The 21,150-nt window shown below is 37.9% G+C and overlaps 1 protein-coding gene across 1 annotated transcript in view; it reads left to right on the plus strand.

Moving 5' to 3' along the window:
* The window catches only part of marchf4a (membrane-associated ring finger (C3HC4) 4a), an 80,228-nt gene extending 59,425 nt beyond the window's left edge, over positions 1-20,803 (plus strand). The window contains exon 4 of the mRNA XM_051702535.1: positions 19,184-20,803. Coding sequence (XP_051558495.1) covers positions 19,184-19,635 — 452 coding nt within the window. The 3' untranslated portion in view covers positions 19,636-20,803. The remainder of the gene's footprint in view (positions 1-19,183) is intronic.
* The last annotated feature ends 347 nt before the right edge of the window (positions 20,804-21,150 follow it).

The raw sequence follows: 21,150 nt of genomic DNA on the forward strand, positions 1-21,150 counted from the left end.
TGGATGCTCAATAACAGCAGCCTCCTGGCTCAACAAAACAAATGCTGTTCTTTTATTTGTTTGTTTATATGTCTGAGACTGCCTGACATGGTCTGTGAGAGAAAATTGTGACTATAGTGGCCTCCCTGTCAACTGACATCTGTTGGAACCACCTGAGAGTGGATAAGACTGTGCTATAGAATTAAATTACGAAACCACTTTCCTCTTGAACACAGGATGGTGAGCAATATTTGCAAGCAGGGCTGAGAGGATTATGTTTTATAGGCAAGCTGCAGGGAGCCATGAGTAATTTCTACTTTCCTCTTAATACCAAGCATTTGTATCTACTGAATAAAATGCCTAGCAGAAGAAAGGGACAGGCTGAAAAATGAAAAACTGATTCCTGCATAGACAAAATTCAAAGTAAAAAATTATATACTGTCTGTTGTGCTCTCATGCTTATAAGTGGAAATACTCAAACCATATACAATAATAATAATTAAAAAAAAAAAAAAAACATGACAAATGAATCCAATATACTTGAGACTAGTAATGCTAACTTCAACTTGAGTTTGGAATAGAAAACGAGTTCAACTTGTGTTTGGAATAGAAAACTAGTTTAGAAAATAGTATTGAAACCATTACACATTACACAACGATAAGCGTTTCAGACACTAGTATACTATAATGTTATCTCATGACCTCATCACGTTGCTTGTTTAATTTAGTGAGTGGCGACAATTTATCATCTTAAAATCTTGGATTTTAAATCTTTAATTTTAAATATAGTTTTAAAGGAATATTCTGTGTTCTATACAAATTATGCTCAATCCAACCGCATATGTGGCATAAAGTTGATTACCACAAAATATAATTTCAACTCGTCCCTCCTTTTCTTTGAAAAAAAGCAAAAATTGAGGTTAAAGTGAAATAAAGCACTTACAATGGAAGTGAATTGGGCCAATTTTGAAGGGTTTAAAGGCAGAAATTTGAAGCTAATAATTCATTTATTATAATTCATAAAGTCTTCTGTTAAAACCTGTGTATTATTGGAGATGTGAAGTTGTTTAAATCGTCATTTACTGGGATTACAGGGTTTAAAGTGTTTTGTCGTCATGGTAACAAAGTTGCAAACATAACTCGGACATAGCTTTACACAGAAAAGTTTAGTAAGCAATTTTATCCCACAATAAAATCATACACACATATTGTTTACATCTTACGGCTATACGTTTGAAATAATGATTATTTTAACGTTTATGGATTGGCCCCGTTCACTTCCATTATAAGTGCCTCACTGTAACCCAGATTTTTGCTTTTTTTAAAGATAAAGGGGAACAAGTTCAAATTATTTTTGTGGTAATAAATAATTATGCCACAAATGCAGTCGATTGAGCTTAACTTGTATTGAACACGGAATATTCCTTGGCAGTCATCTTAAATAATCAGTCAAGAAAGAGATGTTAAAAATTGCAGCTGATATTACTTTCAGTAATATTTGTATTGAACCCAGATATTACTTTCAGTAATATCACACTAGAAATGGAGGTCAGGTCAAGCACATTGCATTTTAGGATACAGTAGTGTGCAATTCCATGCAGTGTGCTCTGTTATAGATAATCCAAGGATTTATTGCATGCTGTTAATTTGCATACTTGGCCAAGTATACATACTGCATATTGCAGAAATAGTAAGATACATGGCAGTATGTTATTCCAAACATGTCTAAAGTGATATTAAACTGTTAGAAATGACCCACTAGTAAAACTGGACAATTTCAGTATTAAGTGACGAGCATGCATATTGAGTGAACAGATTCAGATCAGTTTCAAATCTGACGGGTGTATTTATCTTGCAGCTCAAAAGTCTCTGAGCAAGGGATTATTGTAAGACCCAGTTAGGAAGTGAATATATCAAATATTCATGGCTTTCTGTGGTATGTAATTCATTGTCTCACTGGTCCAAAGTATTACAGGGAAAGATATGCTGAGTCTAATCTCTAAAGGATAGGCTTGACAATGAGGAAGAATCTAATCAGGCCAGCTAAGGAGTGATCCTTTTAATGCGTCACCATGAGAGAAAACACACACTTCTCCCTCATGATCCAGACACAATTGAAGCATTAAACACACACACACACACACACACACACACACACACACACACACACACACACACACACACACACGTTGGTGCAGCTATCATTATGAGAACTCTCCATAGACATAATGATTTTTATACTGTACAAACTATAGATTCTATCCCCTAACCCTCACAGAAAACTTTCTACACTAGAAATGTCCTCATAAACCACATTTATAGCATAATACTCTTGTAATTACCAGTTTTTAACCTAAAAATGTTTCCTCGTAAACCACTTAAACCTGCCCACACACACACACACACACACACACACACACACACACACACACACATAACATTATTATTTTTTTGTCTCTCAAAGGAGATCTGCTTTTAATTAAATGATAAAATTGTGTTTCAATTAAGCAGCAGCTAAAGAGTTTAAATTGGCATTGTTGTAACAAACCGCTTGTCGGGGGGGGGGGGGGTGAGGGGAGGGGGTGAAACTTAGAGCAGTAGTTGGCAAACAACAAAGTGTTAGAGAACATCTAAGATAGGCATTTTGTGGCACAAATGTAATAGAGTGAGAGAGATGCACGAATGAGAAATAGTGACAACTTTTTAGTCTTTGCACAGAGAAAGACAGAGAATAAGTGTAAGACTGGAACTGAACGTTGATACAGAGCAAGGGTGGCAGAGGCTACAAATTAATCTAAGAATAATCTCTTATTAAAAAGGTGATGGCAAACTTGATGCATGTATCATTGGAGAAAGTGTAACCAATGTTTTTTTTAGGACTTTAAAACAACAGAGGCTAAGGGTATGGTCCTGAGCACAATGAGGAACTGTTCCAGTAGCATTTCCGCTTGAGCACAAATTTAAGTTTTGATGTGTTATGTTACCATTTTGAATGCGGTATCTATAAATGAGCTCAGATATACAAACCAATCACACAAACATTCATTTTATTACAGCTGTTATGAGTAAAAACACATTTATGCATAAAATTGCAATAGAAAAAAAAATACAGTTGCTTAATTACATTTGTCAAGACTACAATTGTCAATGCAGGTGTTATGTAAAGTCTTTACGGAACAATACAGTATTCTGTCTCACAAGTCCACATACACACACTCCAGTAGTTTAGTCTAGGGCATACACAAAAATATGCCGCATGCCCACGTATTTTCCTAAGGAATTGCGTATGCTCATCTAAAATGAGTTATAATACGTATGGCCACAAGAACGAGTAGGCTTTTGACCCGTAAGTTTTCAATCTACTGAGGCTGCAGCACCATTGAGTGAATTAGGTTTTTTATTTTTAAAGGTGTACAGGTATTATCTCTAAATGCACACGTAGCAGCGGGAGGCGGGAGGCGGGAGCACTGAACTGAAAGAACGGGCAAGATAGACAGTCCGACTCAGCTGAGAAACCTATCAGAATGTTCATTTTAGCCACAATTGGATATTTGCGAACCAATTATATTTTCCGTTTCAGTAAGGGGCACAACATTTCTATCATCTATAGTGAAATGCTGATGCGACAGCAGCGATAGAGTCATCATAATTTGTGCTGTAAATTTACTTAGCTGCTAAACGTGAACATATTTATGCATTTTAATACAACTTATACTATTCAACTGCGTGAAAATGCTGACTAGATTTTGATGTAGATGCTGGCCAAGTTAAATGATTTGTCTTGTAATATTTTAAATGTCATTTTTTATTCTGCCTTCTGTCAATGGTGCAGTTTTTCTCTTGATATAAAAAAATATATTTCTTAGTAGAAAAACAATTTCACTATACTTAACACAGATAAGCACATTATAGTACACAAATAAAAAAAAACAACTATTAATTCTTATGTATATAGTAATATATGATAGTTAAAGGTGCTGTAAGCGATTTTCTGGAGCTTCCACAAAACTAAGCTGTTGAATTAGACATGCCACCTCTTTCAAAAACACCGCCCTCCAAAGATAGCATTGAGACCATAACCTTATCATGATTGTCAAACACAACAGTAGCAAAATTGCGCCCTTAACTGAAAACTCTTATGAATTTGAAAATAGCATTAAACCTGAATGATACACTTCAACTACTACACTGACAACATGCAAAATGATTGACAGGCAGAAAGCACATCAAAGGCTTCTGATTTGTTGATCAAAGAATGGGTCTGCATTCCGTAGGGACCAGTGAATTATCTTAGGACACTTATTTCGGTGATATCTTTCAGGAAGTAGGAACATTTTCAGCATACAATTCCATAAAAAAATCACTCACAGCACCTTTAACGTGAACATTACTGCACACTGTAACAGGGTTCAATGGAAAGGAAGCGGTGGGAACTGGATGAAGCATCAAAGTAATGTTTTTAATAAACTTAAACACAAAGACATGTAAACGCATACAGGGCAGCTGCCTGTAGCTCTCTCTCTCCCGAACTGCTGCATCTCATTGCACTTGTCCCTCTCCTCGGATTATTAGCCCGATTGGGGGCCGGGCGTGCCACGGCCCGGCCCCGCCCTCCTCCTTGTCACAGACACATATTAGCCCTAAAAAAATTTTTGCAGTTTATTGTGTATTAGACAATATATGTATTAGTTTATTAGAGTATTAACTATTTTAGTTAGAAAAACATTAAATCAAACTTATTCTCCTTGATAAGTTCACAGTATGCCCACCTCTCGTCACCACTAAACCACAGACACACACACACACACGCACACACACACACACACACACACACACACACAGAGAGAGAGAGAGAGAGAGAGAGAGAGAATGTTAACAAGTTGAGTGAAGTATGGGAAGTTGCCTTTTAAATTAATATCCTTGTTAATGTTAGCTATACATTGTTCTTATTCTAACACCTACAAATCCATCTCAGTCTCTCTCAACTCAACCTACCACACTGCTCACATTTTAATTTGTAATGCCATAACACATTTCTTGTAATACAATGTTATTCATTAAATAAGAAATAATTGTAAATAAGTTAAAAGAGCATATTTCTTTGTTCGCAATGATGGTTTTGCTATCATTGCCACATTTTACCAATACACAGCAATGAAGACACTTTCGACATTTAAATAGCTCTTGGCTTAAACAGTTGATTTTGTTACATATTTTCAACATAAATGATAAAAGAGACTTTAATTAACAAACAAAGAGCAGTCTGGCAAAATGTGCATATACATTTTTAAGTTGTTTTAGATTATTTACCAAAAAGTGGCCAACTTTAACTGACATCACCCTACTTAATAACTCCTTCAAGCTTCAGTTCCACCCAACATCAGGGCAGTTCTGAACAAAAATCTTTCAGAGCTAGATTAAAATCATTTAGGGCTCAAACTACGAATGTTTTGCCCTAGCGATAACCCTAACACCGTGTCCTAACACACAACACAGCGACACACGATAAACAGTATCTTTTCCAGGTTAAACAGAGTTTTTGTCCTAACTAGCTGCGACATGACGAGCGACAGGCCATTTTATTTTTGAAATGGTTTCTACTTAGAATGGCACAGGGGTGAGACATAGCGGCTCATTTTGACTTTCTCTCCGCTTCTCTGTCACATGGAAATCTGCAAAATAACAGGAGTACATTGTGAACACAATGATAAAAGACTAAATTTGAAAACGATTCATAAAGTAACTTTGCCCTGTATGTGTTATTGTGTATTTATCCCCTCGGGGCTTGCCATAGAAAGCATATGCCCATACGCAACTTTAGTGAGAAAATAAGTTGCGTTCAATAAACAGACTGTTCCATCTGATATTGTTCTGATTTCCATATTTTGTTGTCAATAATCCTCATTTTAGTGTATTCAAATCACAGTGTCTAGTGTGGACAAACAGATTGCTTGCTGCTGGAAACATATTGCGTTGTCTGGTTAGAACAAGGTGTAACAGTCAACTAGAATCATGGTCACCATGTAAGCCAATCATAGAATAGCCCTGGCATCACAGAATCGCTTTCCCAGGTAGGTATAGCTGCAGGCCGGAGATCTCCAAATGGTGGCGGTTCTCTGAAAGAGGGCGGGTTTACTCCAGATGGGGCTGGGTCACCTCAAATGGGGGCGTCACTTCCACACACAGTTAGGGTTAGGGAAAGGGTTAGGTTAGAGGCTCCCAATAACTTTGCTGGCGATTTGGAGCTCCCGCCCCTGTTTGGAGCTCTGCCTGCAGGTATATCCTTCTTGAGTTTTACAGTAGTACATCACCATTTGCGGATACCATAGAAATAAATGGAGTGTGACATAAATTGAATCACACCTGTCGCATAATTGCCTGTGACTTCTCTTATAAAAAAAAAAAATGTTTCTGTAAAAACTCCAAATATAACTCACTTCACAATTAACATGTCATGCCAAACATGTTGAAGATTAGCAGACATGCATTCAGTGTATTATGTTACAAGCAGTTTTCACACAAAAGCAGATTATTCAGTGTTCTGAGGCATCTCCTCCATTGACATCTATTAAAACAGAATGGACTCTTGTCTCCCTGTCGTGATCCCGCTGTGTTGAGCATTTGTTTAGCTAACCCTTGAAAGCTGCACCCTGGAGACAATCCTATAAAAAAAACATCCATAAAGGCAAGGGTCCACACCAGGGTCAGAAAATGATGAGGGCTCAAGGCAAAACCCCTAATGAAAGTGATTAAAATGCCCCAGATATTAAAATGCATGGGCAACAAATGTCCCTGTAGTGAATTCCTAACATTTGATGTACACTCATAACAATAAAGCTTCTTTATCCACATGTATGACTCCATGAAGAACCTTTAACATCCATGGAAACTTCCCATTGCACAAAATTTTCTTGTAGTGGAAAAATATTCTTTAGACAATAAAAAGTTTCTTTAAAATGGTTCTTCTATGGCATCACTGTGAAAACCCCTTTTAAGAGTGGTAGTTATGGATTTAGTACCTCTGCAGACACTGTATTTGCTGTCTCATAGGCAAGTGTTGTTGAATGTGTGGCTAATATGAAGTAGTTTTCGATGAAAATTGATTACATTAAAATCTATTGAGACATTAGGAGTAGAGAGCTGTATAACCTATTATAGAGACTGACCATTTAACATGTGTTCTAGCAAAGTGTGTATTGTGTTCTTTACAGATACTTTTATATTTGATGCTGATTTGATTTTATAATTAACAGCCATACCAGTTCAGGTTGAGAATTTACTGAAATGATTCAGTTGACAAAAATGGACAACACGCAATTTCTTTTTATAGTTAGGGCATCATAAAAATGCCCCTGAAAATCCATTCCATGGAGTAAATATTGCACTTTAATAAAAAGTCAGTTTCTGACACTGCTCTACATACAGTATAATGAAACACAGGTATTGAGCACAGCATCTGTGCCAGCAGCATTTTGACAGATTAAGACAGCAGTCATGCTCTTTGCTGTTGTATTGCAGGTTTGACAAAGTCAAATAGAAATTACAACAAGAGTGTCAACAACTGCAATTCACTCCTCAACGCACCAATGGCAGCTAAAGCATAAAATATCTCCTGCCCTAGTGCCTGTAGTCCAAAGAGGAATCACAAAGTTGTAGAAGCTGAAGTTGATGTTCTGTTGAAACTCTCCAGAGGCTATGGGGGAATAATGAGCTCTTTCAGAGCAGCAGAAGAGCATCACTAACTTAGCTAATCGCTACTGAAAGACAAAACAGAGAGAGAGGATGAATGGGACAGAGCTGAACAATAGGGGTGTCGGTACTGTTTTAGTGGATCATCCATTTGTGTGTGTGTGTGTGTGTGGGTGGGGGTGGGTTTGGGTTGGTTTTTATGGTACAAACTGGTAATTACAAGGTTATTATTTTATAAATGTGGATTATGAGGACATTTCTATTGTCCCCATAATTCATATCACTTAAAAAATATAAATATGCAGAACGTTTTTTGTGAGGATTAGGTTTAGGGGTAGGGTTAGGGGATAGAATCTATAGTTTGTACAGTATAAAAATCATTGTCTATGGAGAGTCCTCATAAGGATAGCTGCACCAATGTGTGTGTGTGTGTGTGTGTGTGGGGGGGGGGGGTGGGGGGGCAGGTTTAAGAGGTTTATGAGGAGGTTACAAACTGGTTATTACAAGGGTATTATGCTATAAATGTGGGTTATGGGGACATTTCTAGTGTCCCCATAATTCAAATCGCTTAAAAAACATACTAAACTGTTTTATTGAAAATGTAAAAATGCAGAAAGTTTTCTGTGAGGGTTAGGTTTAGCGGTAGGGTTAGGGGGATAGAATCTATAGTTCATACAGTATAAAAATCATTATGTCTATGGAGAGTCCTCATAATGATAGCTGCACCAACATGTGTGTGTGTGTGTGTGTGTGAGCTGTAGATCAATGGCAGAGTTCCTCAGAGTTTCTCACCATGATGTATCGTCTCTGTAAGCAGCCAGACAGAGGAGAGACTGAGCAAGAGTCCATTCTGTCTGATTAGGCAGAGAGAACGAGTGAGCAAAGGTCATTTAGTTAATGTCAAAAGTTAATAATTTAATTAAAAACATTATCAATGGGAATAAAATTTGCCTTTTATTATTTTCCCTACCTACACCAGTCTACATCTATTACAAATAATATAAGTATTACAAATAACGTATCTAAAGAGGGTCTACAATACCTGCAGAAAGCTATCCGTTAGCGTTCCCATTAATTTTAATGCAAGTTGCTTGGCTGGCACAAGACCCCTCCAAAAGTGTGTGATTTAAAATCTATTGTTTTTGCTGAAGGGCACTCAGTTCTGTGCAAGGACGTTTTTGAGCATGAGCTTTAAATGCCATAATCATGACTAATCAAAATGACCAATCATTCTGGAGCAGTAGAAAAATTACATCATGTGTTGAGTTAATAAAACTAATAATACTTAAACATCCAAAATTTAACAAAAATCTCACCTAAATCTCCCAGGGGAACTACTTACCTCGCACAACGATGTGACAATGCAAAAAGATCACTCCAATATCATGTGCTTGCATTGCAGACAGCTCCATTGATTATAAACAGGAGTGATTGTTTATCACATTGCTCGCTTGCAGAGACTTCCTTTACTGTGCGTTTGTGCCCAATGAGCTGCGGAGTGCTGAGAGAGACACAGCAGCAGAAATAATATTATTACTTGTTATTATTGAGAAATGTATGACATTCTGGTTTTTAAGATGTTTTATATGCATTTTTGGATTTTTAACTGTTTGAAAGATTTTTCACATGGCACCCCAGTTGGGAAACGCTGCTTTAGACGATATAGGCGGCCGCCTAGGACCCAGACGTGCCAAGGGCAAGGAGGTACATAATTTAGTTTTATTCTATAGCTATCAAGGTGAAATCTATTTCATCTTTCAAAAACCAGAGACTGGAAGTGAGCAGCACATCGCAAAAAAATCACTTCTCATTTAATCACATCCCAGCTTGTGAACAAACGCTTCATTTCCTGCACTGCATATTCATTATTTCTCTCAGATGCACACGGACCACATCACTTAACACACAAACCACAATGATGGTGACAGTCAAAAACATCATGTTGAGGAAAAGATGACCTCTCAATAATCACTATATGAGAAATAAAACTGGAACCAAATAAAACAACAACAGCATAAATAAAAGCAGCAAACAGTAAATCACAAACTTTCAAACAGTAACACAGATATCTGCATAATGTATTCATAATTTAATCACGATACAATGCTGGGAACCAGAGGACCTACTGTATAATTATCTGCAGATTTCGCACCTTCCTCAGAAGTGCTCAAGTTCGACAAAAACACAGAAAAAAGACATCAGAAATATAACTTTGTATATGTGGATGTGAACTTTTTGAACCAACTTTTTGAATGGAGGAAACAGTGCTTGTCAATGGCTTCAATGAATTCAAGCAATTAATTCAAACACTGCCGACATAAAGATGCAAAAAATTCACACAGAGTGAAAATATGAGTACAATAACCAAACTAGCCTATCTGCAAACATCTAAAAATGTATGTGTATATAGATATTACTTTTATATGTTTATTATATTTTTTGAGGTGCTATGTTTCTGTGTGTAGCCCCTTTTGAACTTATTACATTTTATTCATACTGTATGTTATTTCATTATTTCCAAATTGCTGCATGTGATTTTCACTGATGTTTTAATAAATGTTTATACTGATTTGGTTGCACTCAGTAAATAATTTCACAATTATGTGGGTAGTCGATTTGAAATTTCGATCATTTTTGGCAGTGTGCTGTGGTGTGACATACTCCATCTAAAACTATTAGAATAAAAATCATTATTGTAATTATTTTAAAATCATTATACATATGTTTTTTATGACCTCATATTAATAACTATGTGATTTATTTGTACTTAATTTGCCACACACCGCAAGACTATTTAGCCTATAGTGAATTGCTGAAACAGCTGAAAGGTGATAATTGAAAAAGTGAAAAACTTAATAGTGAACAATAGTGAATAGCACCTAAAATATACATTTTTCCTTATACACTCATATACATTCTAACTAGAGCTGTCAAAATTAACGCGTTAACGCACGCAATTAATACATTTTTTTTAACATGTTAAATTGATTGATGAATTTACCGTTAATGAAGCATAAACCAGCATAAGCACTGTTTGAAAGGGCAGAAACTTTGCGATGTGTCCGCCTAGAGTCATTACACTGACACACACAGCAGTGATTCAGTGTCAGTGATAAAGTGATGGGGAAAGGAGCTCTTAATGCTATTTGTTGTACAAAACAAGCCTAGATAGATCTTGTGACAGTATTTTTCAGTCCAAGTAAGGTGCATTTTAATTACCACAGAAGCATATCAATTATTAACTATCACCAAAATGCAGAATGAGACGTTTTTGTCTGCAAGCACTTTTCATTTGGAGTTCAAAGCGGTGCTTGGCGCTGACGACCTGACGTGAATCATGAACACGGCTTCATGATTGCTGTTAATTTAGCGGTTAGCCAAAGAGTAATATTGTGATGGATGAGAGCTTAAGAGATTTAATTACCATTACAAATGTAAATGCAGCCTATTTGGAGACTAGTTTTTTAAATTAGTCAACCTCTCACTTAGACATTGGGTAACGTTTAATGTTACTTGAAGTGGTGCAATTTTATTGCATTTCTATCTTTATCCACAGTTTTCCTGAGTAACCACTGGGCAGCGCCATGATGATTCTAATTGCCTGTTTTCTGTTTCTGGTCTTGAGACACAATGTAAAACTAACCGAAACAAGCAATCCAGATGGAGAACAACAACCATGTAAGTGTTATTTGGAGTAAAAATGAATTTCACACTCAACTTGTGCAGTTGTTGGCTGTCATATCAACTCAAAGTAATTAAAAATAACAACGTAACTAACCTCGGACCACCGCTTCATGTCATCTACTCAAGTGAGGCATTGTCAAATAAACAAAATGGTCATCTTAACTCTGTGAAGTATTGGCGCTATAGAGCCACATGTTTTTGGACCACTTCTAAAAATGTAATATTTACCCACTAAGAATAAACGCTGGTGCGGGTGAAAACATTGGAGAACGGAAATTGTAAACAGTGGAACCGTGGAACACCTGCATTCAGGAAAAAGGTGGATACTGTGGAAGGCTTTGTTTTGAAAATTTTAATAAACCATTATATTGTTACATATTTTTGTTTATTCCTAAGAAGGAAATAAATGCATTTAGATAGGAAAAGAAGTATATTTTGAGTAAAATTTCAGCACTTTCAAAATCTGTGTTTAATTGCAAAATTTTAATAAACTGACAGCACTAATTTCAACAAAAACTTCTTTTTTTTTTTTTTTTTTTTAAGTTCTTGGACATATTATTTGTCAACTACAAATGTACTGTGTGCTTATTTTTAGGGTTTTCTCTTGAAAAAGAAAGAAACCAAATCCTGTTTAGTTGTTATATAGTTTTAATGTTATGACAATTTTAACATGAGTGGGGCCCATTCACATGATCTTGCCCTAGGACCCCACAAACCCACTGGTCAGCCCTGTCCACAACCAAGTTGTCAGAAGGCTTTTTTTTCACTATGAGGCCATCTGGTTACCTTAGTTGAACTGTGCCGTTCCGTACTGATCTAGGCTCATTGACACAATTACGATTTCTTTTTCCACTGTAGTACTGAGAACTCAGGATTAAAATGGACTGACTGAACAAGTGACCAATTGTGAGTTGCCACATCACAAGGCAATTCACCAGCATGGCTGAGTAAGGTTAGTTAACCGTGCTAAGAAATCCGGGATGGTAATGGTTTCTAATCATATAGTACCATACCCAACCGTGTTCAAGTAGAAATGTTACTCAATGTGCTCAGGACCTTTTGGTCAGGTGGTGGAAAAGGTTTGGCTGGTTAGCATGGCCCAGTTAACCCCTGCTGGTAGATGCCATACTTACACCTTTATGGGGGCAAAATAGCATCTTTCTCCAATGACGGCCATTCAAAAGTATCCGTGTATTCTGACTAAATACAGTTGTGCTCAAAAGTTTGCATACCCTTGGAGAATTGGTAATATATGTACCATTTTAAAGAAAACATGAGTGAGCAGGCAAAACACATTTCTTTTATTTCTTATGGGATTCATATTCAACTGTAGGTTATAACAGAATGGCACAATCATATGGCAACAAAGACAAAATGAAATGACCCCTGTTCAAAAGTCTTCACACCCTTAGTTCTTAATACTGTGTATTGCCCCCTTTAGCATCAATGAGAGCGTGCAGTCTTTTGTAATAGTTGTCTATGAGGCCCCAAATTCTTGCAGGTGGTATAGCTGCCCATTCATCTTGGCAAAATGCCTCCAGGTCATGCAAAGTCTTTGGTCGTCTTGCATGAACCGCACGTTTGAGATCTCCCCAGAGTGGCTCGATGATATTAAGGTCAGGAGACTGTGATGGCCACTCCAGAACCTTCACCTTTTTCTGCTGTAACCACTGGAGGGTCAACTTGGCCTTGTGCTTAGGGTCATTGTCGTGCTGGAAAGTCCAAGAGTGTCCCATGCACAGCTTTCATGCAGAAGAATGCAAATTGTCTGCCAGTATTTTCTGATAACATGCTGCATTCATTTTGCCATCAGTTTTCACAAGTTTCCCTGTGCCTTTATAGCTCACACACCCCCAAAACATCAGTGATCCACCACCATGCTTCACAGTGGGGATGGCATTCTTTTCACTATAGGCCTTGTTGACCCCTCTCCAAACATAGCGCTTATGGTTGTGACCATAAAGCTCAATTTTGGTCTCGTCACTCCAAATTACAGTGTGCCAGAAGCTGTGAGGTGTGTCAAGGTGTTGTCGGGCATATTGTAACCGGGCTTTTTTGTGGCATTGGCGCAGTCAAGGCTACTTTCTGGAAACTCGAACATGCAGCTCATTTTTGTTCAAGTATCGTCGTATTGTGCTCCTTGAAACAACCACACCGTCTTTTTCCAGAGCAGCCTGTATTTCTCCTGGGTTACCTGTGGGTTTTTCTTTGTATCCCAAACAATTCTTCTGGCAGTTGTGCCTGAAATCTTTCTTGGTCTACCTGACCTTGACTTGGTATCAAGAGATCCTCAAATTTTCCACTTTTAATAAGTGATTGAACAGTACTGACTGGCATTTTCAAGGCTTTGGATATCTTGTTATATCCTTTTCCATCTTTATAAAGTTCCATTACCTTGTTACGCAGGTCTTTTGACAGTTCTTTTCTGCTCCCCATGGCTCAGTAGCTAGCCTGCTCAGTGCATCCACGTTAGAGCTAACAAATTCATTGACTATTTATACACAGGCACTAATTGCAATTTAAAAAGCCACAGGTGTGGGAAACCTTTAATTGCCATTTAAATCTGTGTGTGTCACCTTGTGTGTCTGTAACAAGGCCAAACATTCTCAAACATGTAAACTTTTGATCGGGGCCATTTGGGTGATTTCTGTTATCATAATGATTTAAAAAGGAGCCAGACAACTATGTGATGATAAATGCTTCATATGATCACAATCCTTAAATTATTTTTTGCATGATCAGTCATATTTTCAAAATCAATGCCAAAACTTCACAATTTCTGCCAGGGTATGCAAACGTTTGAGCACAACTGTATATAACATAAAATGTACAAATATTTAATTACATTTTTGTAAAGGTTTTACGGGTGCCCAATTTTTTGGAGGGCTTTTAAATGCGTGAAATTGACTTTTTTGCCACCTTTGATGTCACAGCTTGTGCACTGCCAGAATAGTCACTAATGAAGGTTCATTCTTGTGGTAATTCCAGTTAGCATTGCCAAGATGCTATATTTTGTGGCTCCCGAGTGATTAATCATATGGCATGTATGACTCAGGTGTTTGGCTCATGAGCAAAGATGCAGAATTCAAATCATGTACATCTAGGGAGTCATGCACCAGCCAACCAACTACCATTGAGATGAATGAGAATGCTAATAGATCGCTCTTCCAGGTACTACGGACCACCTTGCGCACAAATAACGATAGTTTGTTTCTGCCATGTTCAAACTGATTATTTGCTTGCTCTTGGCTTCATGTAACTGTGCAAATGGAGGAATGTTAAATAGATTTAAAGGAGTGTCACACTGTTGTGCTTAATTTCCAAATGAGGGAAAAAAGTGATGTTGCTTAGTTGACATGAGAGATGCTAAGACAGCTCTCTCTGCTTAAAAAAAGTAATGTGCTGTAATTTTGAGCCTAATTATAAGCATTATTTTAATATAATCTGCAATCCTGTAATTCATCTAAGAGGAAAAGCCCTGGGAGACAGCAAAGGAAGGAGAAAGCTTGGAAGAGGAGCTTAGAAAAGAGATAGGTCCTGTTCCCATCGACTGTCGAAATGGTTGGAAGACAAAAAATCCCACACTACAGCAAAATAAACTGCTAATAAAAATTCAAGCTTTGCCATGAGAATTTCCTTCAGCTTTCCTCTCAGCTCAAGGAAAATGTGTGTATTTGTAAGTGTGTGTGTGTGTGTGTGTGTGTGTGTGTGTGTGTGTTAAATCAATACACGGCTCACATTCTCTACCAGCAATGAGAGGATGTGCAGTCCAACTGGGGGAAGAGTGACAGAGAAACAGAGAGGGAGTCTGGAAATCAGGTTGCAGCAGCAATAAGGATCTTCATGATGCAGTAACGCTAATGAACTCCTCCACAACCTAATTCCGACTGGTACACATTTGCTGCATATAAATGCCACTATGAACACATTCATTCTTTTTGCTGAAACTCCAGTTATCTGTTTCAATAAAGTTAATAACAGTCTACAAATGCTACAGAACGAACACCAAAATTAGTGCCTTTCCCCTTTTAATTGAACCAATATAACTTATGTGACATGGAAGATGAAACCATTTCTGTGCATTCTAGTTTTATTTCCAGTATTTATAGTTTCTAAGTACTCAGAGTTTTGGCTGTGTACAGGCACTGGTTGTTGTTGAGAAGTCGATAGAAAACTGTGGGTTATTATTACCTCCTTCTTACACACTGGTTGTTTTAGTGGTCTGCAGTGAGCAGTGATAAAGTCTGTTAGTGGTCTGTCTCATTGATTCTGGAGCAGCTAGTGTGAGCTGAGAACCTCAGGGCTCCTGGGAGGCCACTACACTTTCCCAAAGATCCAAGATCAGTTTCATCTTGACAAAAACTAAGCCTTTGTAATCTAACATTGGCAGAAGAACGGTAAAGCTGGTCTTGGGGAAAAAAATGAATTTCTCTGTCATCAAAGTGAAAATCAAAAAAGATGGTTTAGGGGAGAGAGAGAAAGAAAGATAGTAACAGTCTGTGTATGTGTATGTATGTATGTGTGTGTGTGTGGGGGGGGGGGGGGGGGTGCGCAGGTTTAAGTGGTTTACGAGGACGTTTTTTTTTTTGGTTACAAACTGGTAATTACAAGGGTATTATGCTATAAATGTGGTTTATGAGGATATTTCTAGTGTCCCCATAATTCAAATTGCTTAAAAAAAAAAAAACATACTAAATGTTTTTTTGAAAATGTAAAAAGGCAGAAAGTTTTTTGTGAGGGTTAGGTTTAGGGTTAGGGTTAGGGGATAGAATCTATAGTTTGTACAGTATAAAAATCATTATGTCTATGGAGAGTCCTCATAATGATAGCTGCACCAACGTGTGTGTGTGTGTGTGTGTGTGTGTGTGTGTGTGTAAAGAGGGGATGTAGAGATACAGATGGTCTCTCCATCTTGCAGATGTACAGAGGGGAGGCCACTGTCACATAAAGGATTAATGCAGCTCACTGCTGTCTGTCTGAACAAACAGTAAAATGGTATGTATTAAAGCAAGCACAAATACTTGGTGCTTCAAAGCAGAGTAGACCAGAACTCCATGTTCATTGTTTCTTGTTCATTTTACATTTAACAATGATTTTCAGATACATAGTGATTAAAAAAAAAAAAAAAATCAGGTTGATTGGACAGGACAAAGCAGAGGGAAGAAAATGACAGGTTGAAGAATACAGACTGCTCAGTGAGGTAAAAAGAAGAACCCTAGAGTGACAGCTAAAGACTTGAAGGAATCATTGTAACTGGTTAACATTTCTGTTTATCAGTCTACTATATGGAAAACATTAAACAGGCATGTCCATGGCAGGACACTATGAAGGAAGCCCCTGCTTTCCAACAAAAACATTGCTGCATGTCTGAATTTTGCCAAAGACCACATTGACACTCCACAACACTAATGGGAAACTATTTTGTGGACTGATGAAACTAAGGTTGAATTGTTTGGCAAGAACACACAGAACTACATATGGTGAAGAAAAAAAAAAAAAAAAAAAAAAAAAGGGCACCACATACCAACATGAAAACATAATCCCAACGGTGAAATATGGTGGAGAGAGCATCATGATTTGGAGCTGCTTTGCTGCTTCGGGGCCTGGACTGCCTGCCATCATCGAGGGAAAAATTAATTCCCAAGTTCATCAAGATATCCCACAGGATAATGTCAGGGTGGCCGTGCACCAGCTGAATCTCAGTAGAAGTTGGCAGATGCAGCAGGACAATGACCCTAAACACTGAAGTAAATCCACTACAGAATAACTTCCAAAAAAGAAAATCCACCTTTTGGAGTGGCCCAGTCAGAGCCCAGACTTTAACCCAATATAGATGCTGTGGAATGACCTCAAGAGAGCCGTTAACACCAGACATTCTAAGAATATAGCTGAGCTGAAGCCGTTCTGAAAGGAAGAACGGTCCAAAATTCCTTCTGAATGCTACCAGAAATGCTTGGTTGAGGTAATTGCTGCCAAAGGAGGATCGACCAGTTATTAAATACAAGGGTTTACTTACTTTTTCCTCAGCACTGTGTATGTTTAATGGGGTGTGTTCAATCAAGACATGACAGATTATAATTGTTTGTGTGTTGTTAGTTTAAGCACATTGTGATTGTCTATAATTGTGACTTTGATGAAAATTAGATCACATTTTATGACCAATTATTGCAGAAAACCAGCAAATTCCAAAGAGTTCACATACTTTTTTTATGGCCACTGCATGTATGTAGTGTCTCTTAAAAAAGCAAAAATGTCATGCTTACTGCGCTCAACAAGCCACATGGTAAGATGCGTGGATTGACTCTCGCAGACGCGGAGGCAGCTGAGATTTGTCCTCCGCCACCCGGATTGAGGTGAGTTACTACGCCACCACAAGGACCTAGAGCGCATTGGGAATTGGGCATACCAAATTGGGCAAAAAATGTTTTGCAGAGGTGAAGCTATCATGGCATGACGTAATACTATCAAGTAGGCTATTGTTTTATTTTGAGACTACACATATAAAATGTGCATGGATTTCATTTTTGTGTACTCAATATAGCCATATATTGAGACTGTCAAAGGTAATTTGATTATTTAATTAAACGCTTCAAATAATTATTTGATATTAAAATTATTTTGTTGATCTCAAAGTTTTTTTTTTTTAATTTAGCTTCTTTTCTAAAGAGACGTATTAGGCTAGATTAATTAAGACTGAATGCATTACATTATGAAAGGAAATAAAAATAGGCTATATGAAAAAGCATATTTCTGCAAATGTATTTTTTTTTACATTTGTTAACTCCAAAACATGATTATGATAATAAACCTGCCAAAGGTTCGTGGCATCGTATCTTTTAAAGATATTTTAAAACTTTGTTTGAGGCAGATAGTTGTAAGTATAGTTTCACAAACTACTTATAACGATGTTATACACACCCCAAAACATCACGAAAGAAAATTAAGGGTGATTGGTTTAACATGTCAGTCAGACATTTCACATCTAAATGAACGATTCTTGGTCAGAATAAGATGATGAAATATACAGAAAATTAAAGCATTACAGTTTTGGTCTAGCTGACAGGACAGAAAAGGAAAACAAGAGAGTACTGGCCTGTTCACTTCAGGCACTGGTGACGGGACGGATGATCATAGTGCTTGTTGTCATGTTGTACAGTGTTTTCAGTGAATGGAACCGTTGTTTATAGTGAAATGATCACCTGATTTCGTTAAACCCACTTCACGGGTGCGATCGCTTCAGTGTCGTGGTCTCGCGGATGTGACAAGCAGTGTGATCTACAGTGCTCATTCAAGCAATATTTCATTTTGGATATTGTACGCAGTATTTCCCCTGAGTCCACTCTGTCATTAACTGTCATTTCTTGATAGTATTTCCTGCTCTGATTTAAAACCATCGAGGTTCTAACTGGTTTTATTGAAGGTTACCTCCAAGTTGGGAAACATAGTTTAGAATTTGGGATGGCTCCTGGGGTAGCCAATCAAATTCTAGGGGCACGCACCTGGGGCTTGGCCCACTATCCCACCATGAGCCAATGTGTGGATCAGAGAAAGGTTAACTTGCAAATTTGAATCTTGCTGAGAACTTAAAAAAGCATGAGAAATTGCATTTGTTTGTCAGTATATGTATATCAGTAATGGTGGTGAATTTGATGTCATTTTATTTTTCTGATTTTACTGGAACGGACTGTGTGCAGGGCAATGCTCAGAGCAGAAAACATTGCCACCTTATATTGCTTTTGATCAGATGATGACAGATTTTAAAGGGGGGGCTTCAGGGTCTGGCAACATCTACAGTATGATACTTGTTAACCCATCTTCTTTCTTCCTCCAGCTCTGATTGTGCATGAGGGTCCCTCTGTATTTCGCATCTTTAACCGCTGGCAGGCTGTTAATCAGCAGTGGAAAGTCCTCAACTATGACAAGATCAAAGACAACGAGGAGCACCAGAAGACTGGCACCACATTCCGGACCCTCTCCTTGCCCCTAATGCACCGCATGGGGCCCACCAGCACAGAGGGCGAAGCCTCCACCTCGACCTCCTCCCTCATGGCTGCTGCCGCTGCAGCCACCGCAACCCCCACAACGAACTCTGTCCCATTGGCAGCAGGTGCCACTGTGGAGGCACAGGACTCCTCTGAGCCTAGCAATGGGCAGCCCATGCTGCCAGACCACCACTGTGCTTACAATATCCTTCATCTCCTCAGCCACCTGAGGCCACAGGAGCCCCGCGGACAGTCCAGCAACAGCAACCGTGAACTGGTCATGAGAGTTACTACAGTCTGAGGTCTTTTTTTAATGGTTGAAGCCCTGCATGCAACATATTTAAAGAAAGAAAAATAAACAGTGTTACTGGAGGATCCAATGCAGTACTATTTTGGGTGTAAGGTGTTTGTTTGTTTTTTTCCTTCTACTTTTTACTGTATTGAATAAAACAAGAAATATTGTTTCTCTTGCAGTGGCTGAGGGAAGAAAGATTTGGTCTGGCCATTGCCATAAAGCTGCATACTTGAGGTTGTGTAAGCCATTGAGAGACAGAGTGGGGAGGGTGAATGGTCAGTGAAATGGAGTTTGAGTGAGTGAGTGAGTGAGTGTGTGTGTTTGTTGTCAGCTCAGGGCCACAGTCAGAGCTGTGGCCATTCTAAAGCACAACCTTAACAATGCAATTCACATTCAATTTCTACACTGTCTGAGAGCCACTCTGCAGAACCAAATGAGTGCAGAGTGAAAAATAAAGGTGTTGTACATAAAACAACATCGCACTTGTTTCCAAATGGCTACTGGTTGTATTTTCAGATAAAATCTTATTATTAAGATCAGTACAGTACTTGCGAGAATAAGCAAGTCTAAATATGTTTCCTAACAGTTCAAACCAAATGTGATATTGAAGGATCAAAAAGTTTTATAAGTGTCAGCTCTGCTTTGAGGGAAATCAATCCTCTGATTTTGACAGTCTTGTACATCAACAACAGGAAGCCACATTACAGTGAAGGAAACCTGTAGCAATCAAATCTTTTCGAATCTTTAAAAAAAGTGGCCCAATTTGAGGCAGACCTTGGTCAACTGACTTATTTTGTTTACATTTGTTAAATATGTGCGAAAAAAGGTTGCTACATTACAAAAAAGACAAACTGGTTTAACTGTTGTATGTGTCCATTCCTCTGAGAGCCTATTTAATTAAAGGTGTTTTCACACCAGCACTTTTTAGGTGTTACGGTTCATGTGAACTCTGGTACAGTTCGCTGTTGATATGAACGGAAGTTCACGGAAGTTAAACGCTACTGATGACATATAATTTGCGTATTTACTTAGTCCCCATCACAATTATGGTATGGATTTCTCATACCTGCATGCTTCCAAATAAATCGCCTTCTATTTACATTCTATTTAGATTTACACTTGCCGCAAAAATGACACTTCACAAAATGGACATAAATTTGGTCAGCACTTAAACAGATAGTTAACCCAAAAATGAAAATTCTCTCATCATTTACTCACTTTCATGCCATCCCAGATGTGTGACTTTATTTCTTCTGCTGAACACAAATGAAGATTTTTAGAAAAATATCTCCGCTCTGTAGGTCCTGTCAATGCAACTGAATGGTGGTCAGACCTTTGAAGCTCTAAAAATCACAAAGGCAGCATAAAATTAATTCAGATGACTCCAGTGATTTAATATGTCTTCTGAAGCAATGCAATCACTTTGGGTGAAAAACAGATAAATCTTTTAATCCTTTTTTACTATAAATCTCCACTTTCAGAATGTGAAAGCAAAAATGGAGATTTATAGTAAAAAAAAAA

Source organism: Myxocyprinus asiaticus, chromosome 7, assembly GCF_019703515.2.
Source record: "Myxocyprinus asiaticus isolate MX2 ecotype Aquarium Trade chromosome 7, UBuf_Myxa_2, whole genome shotgun sequence".
NCBI classification, from domain to species: domain Eukaryota; kingdom Metazoa; phylum Chordata; class Actinopteri; order Cypriniformes; family Catostomidae; genus Myxocyprinus; species Myxocyprinus asiaticus.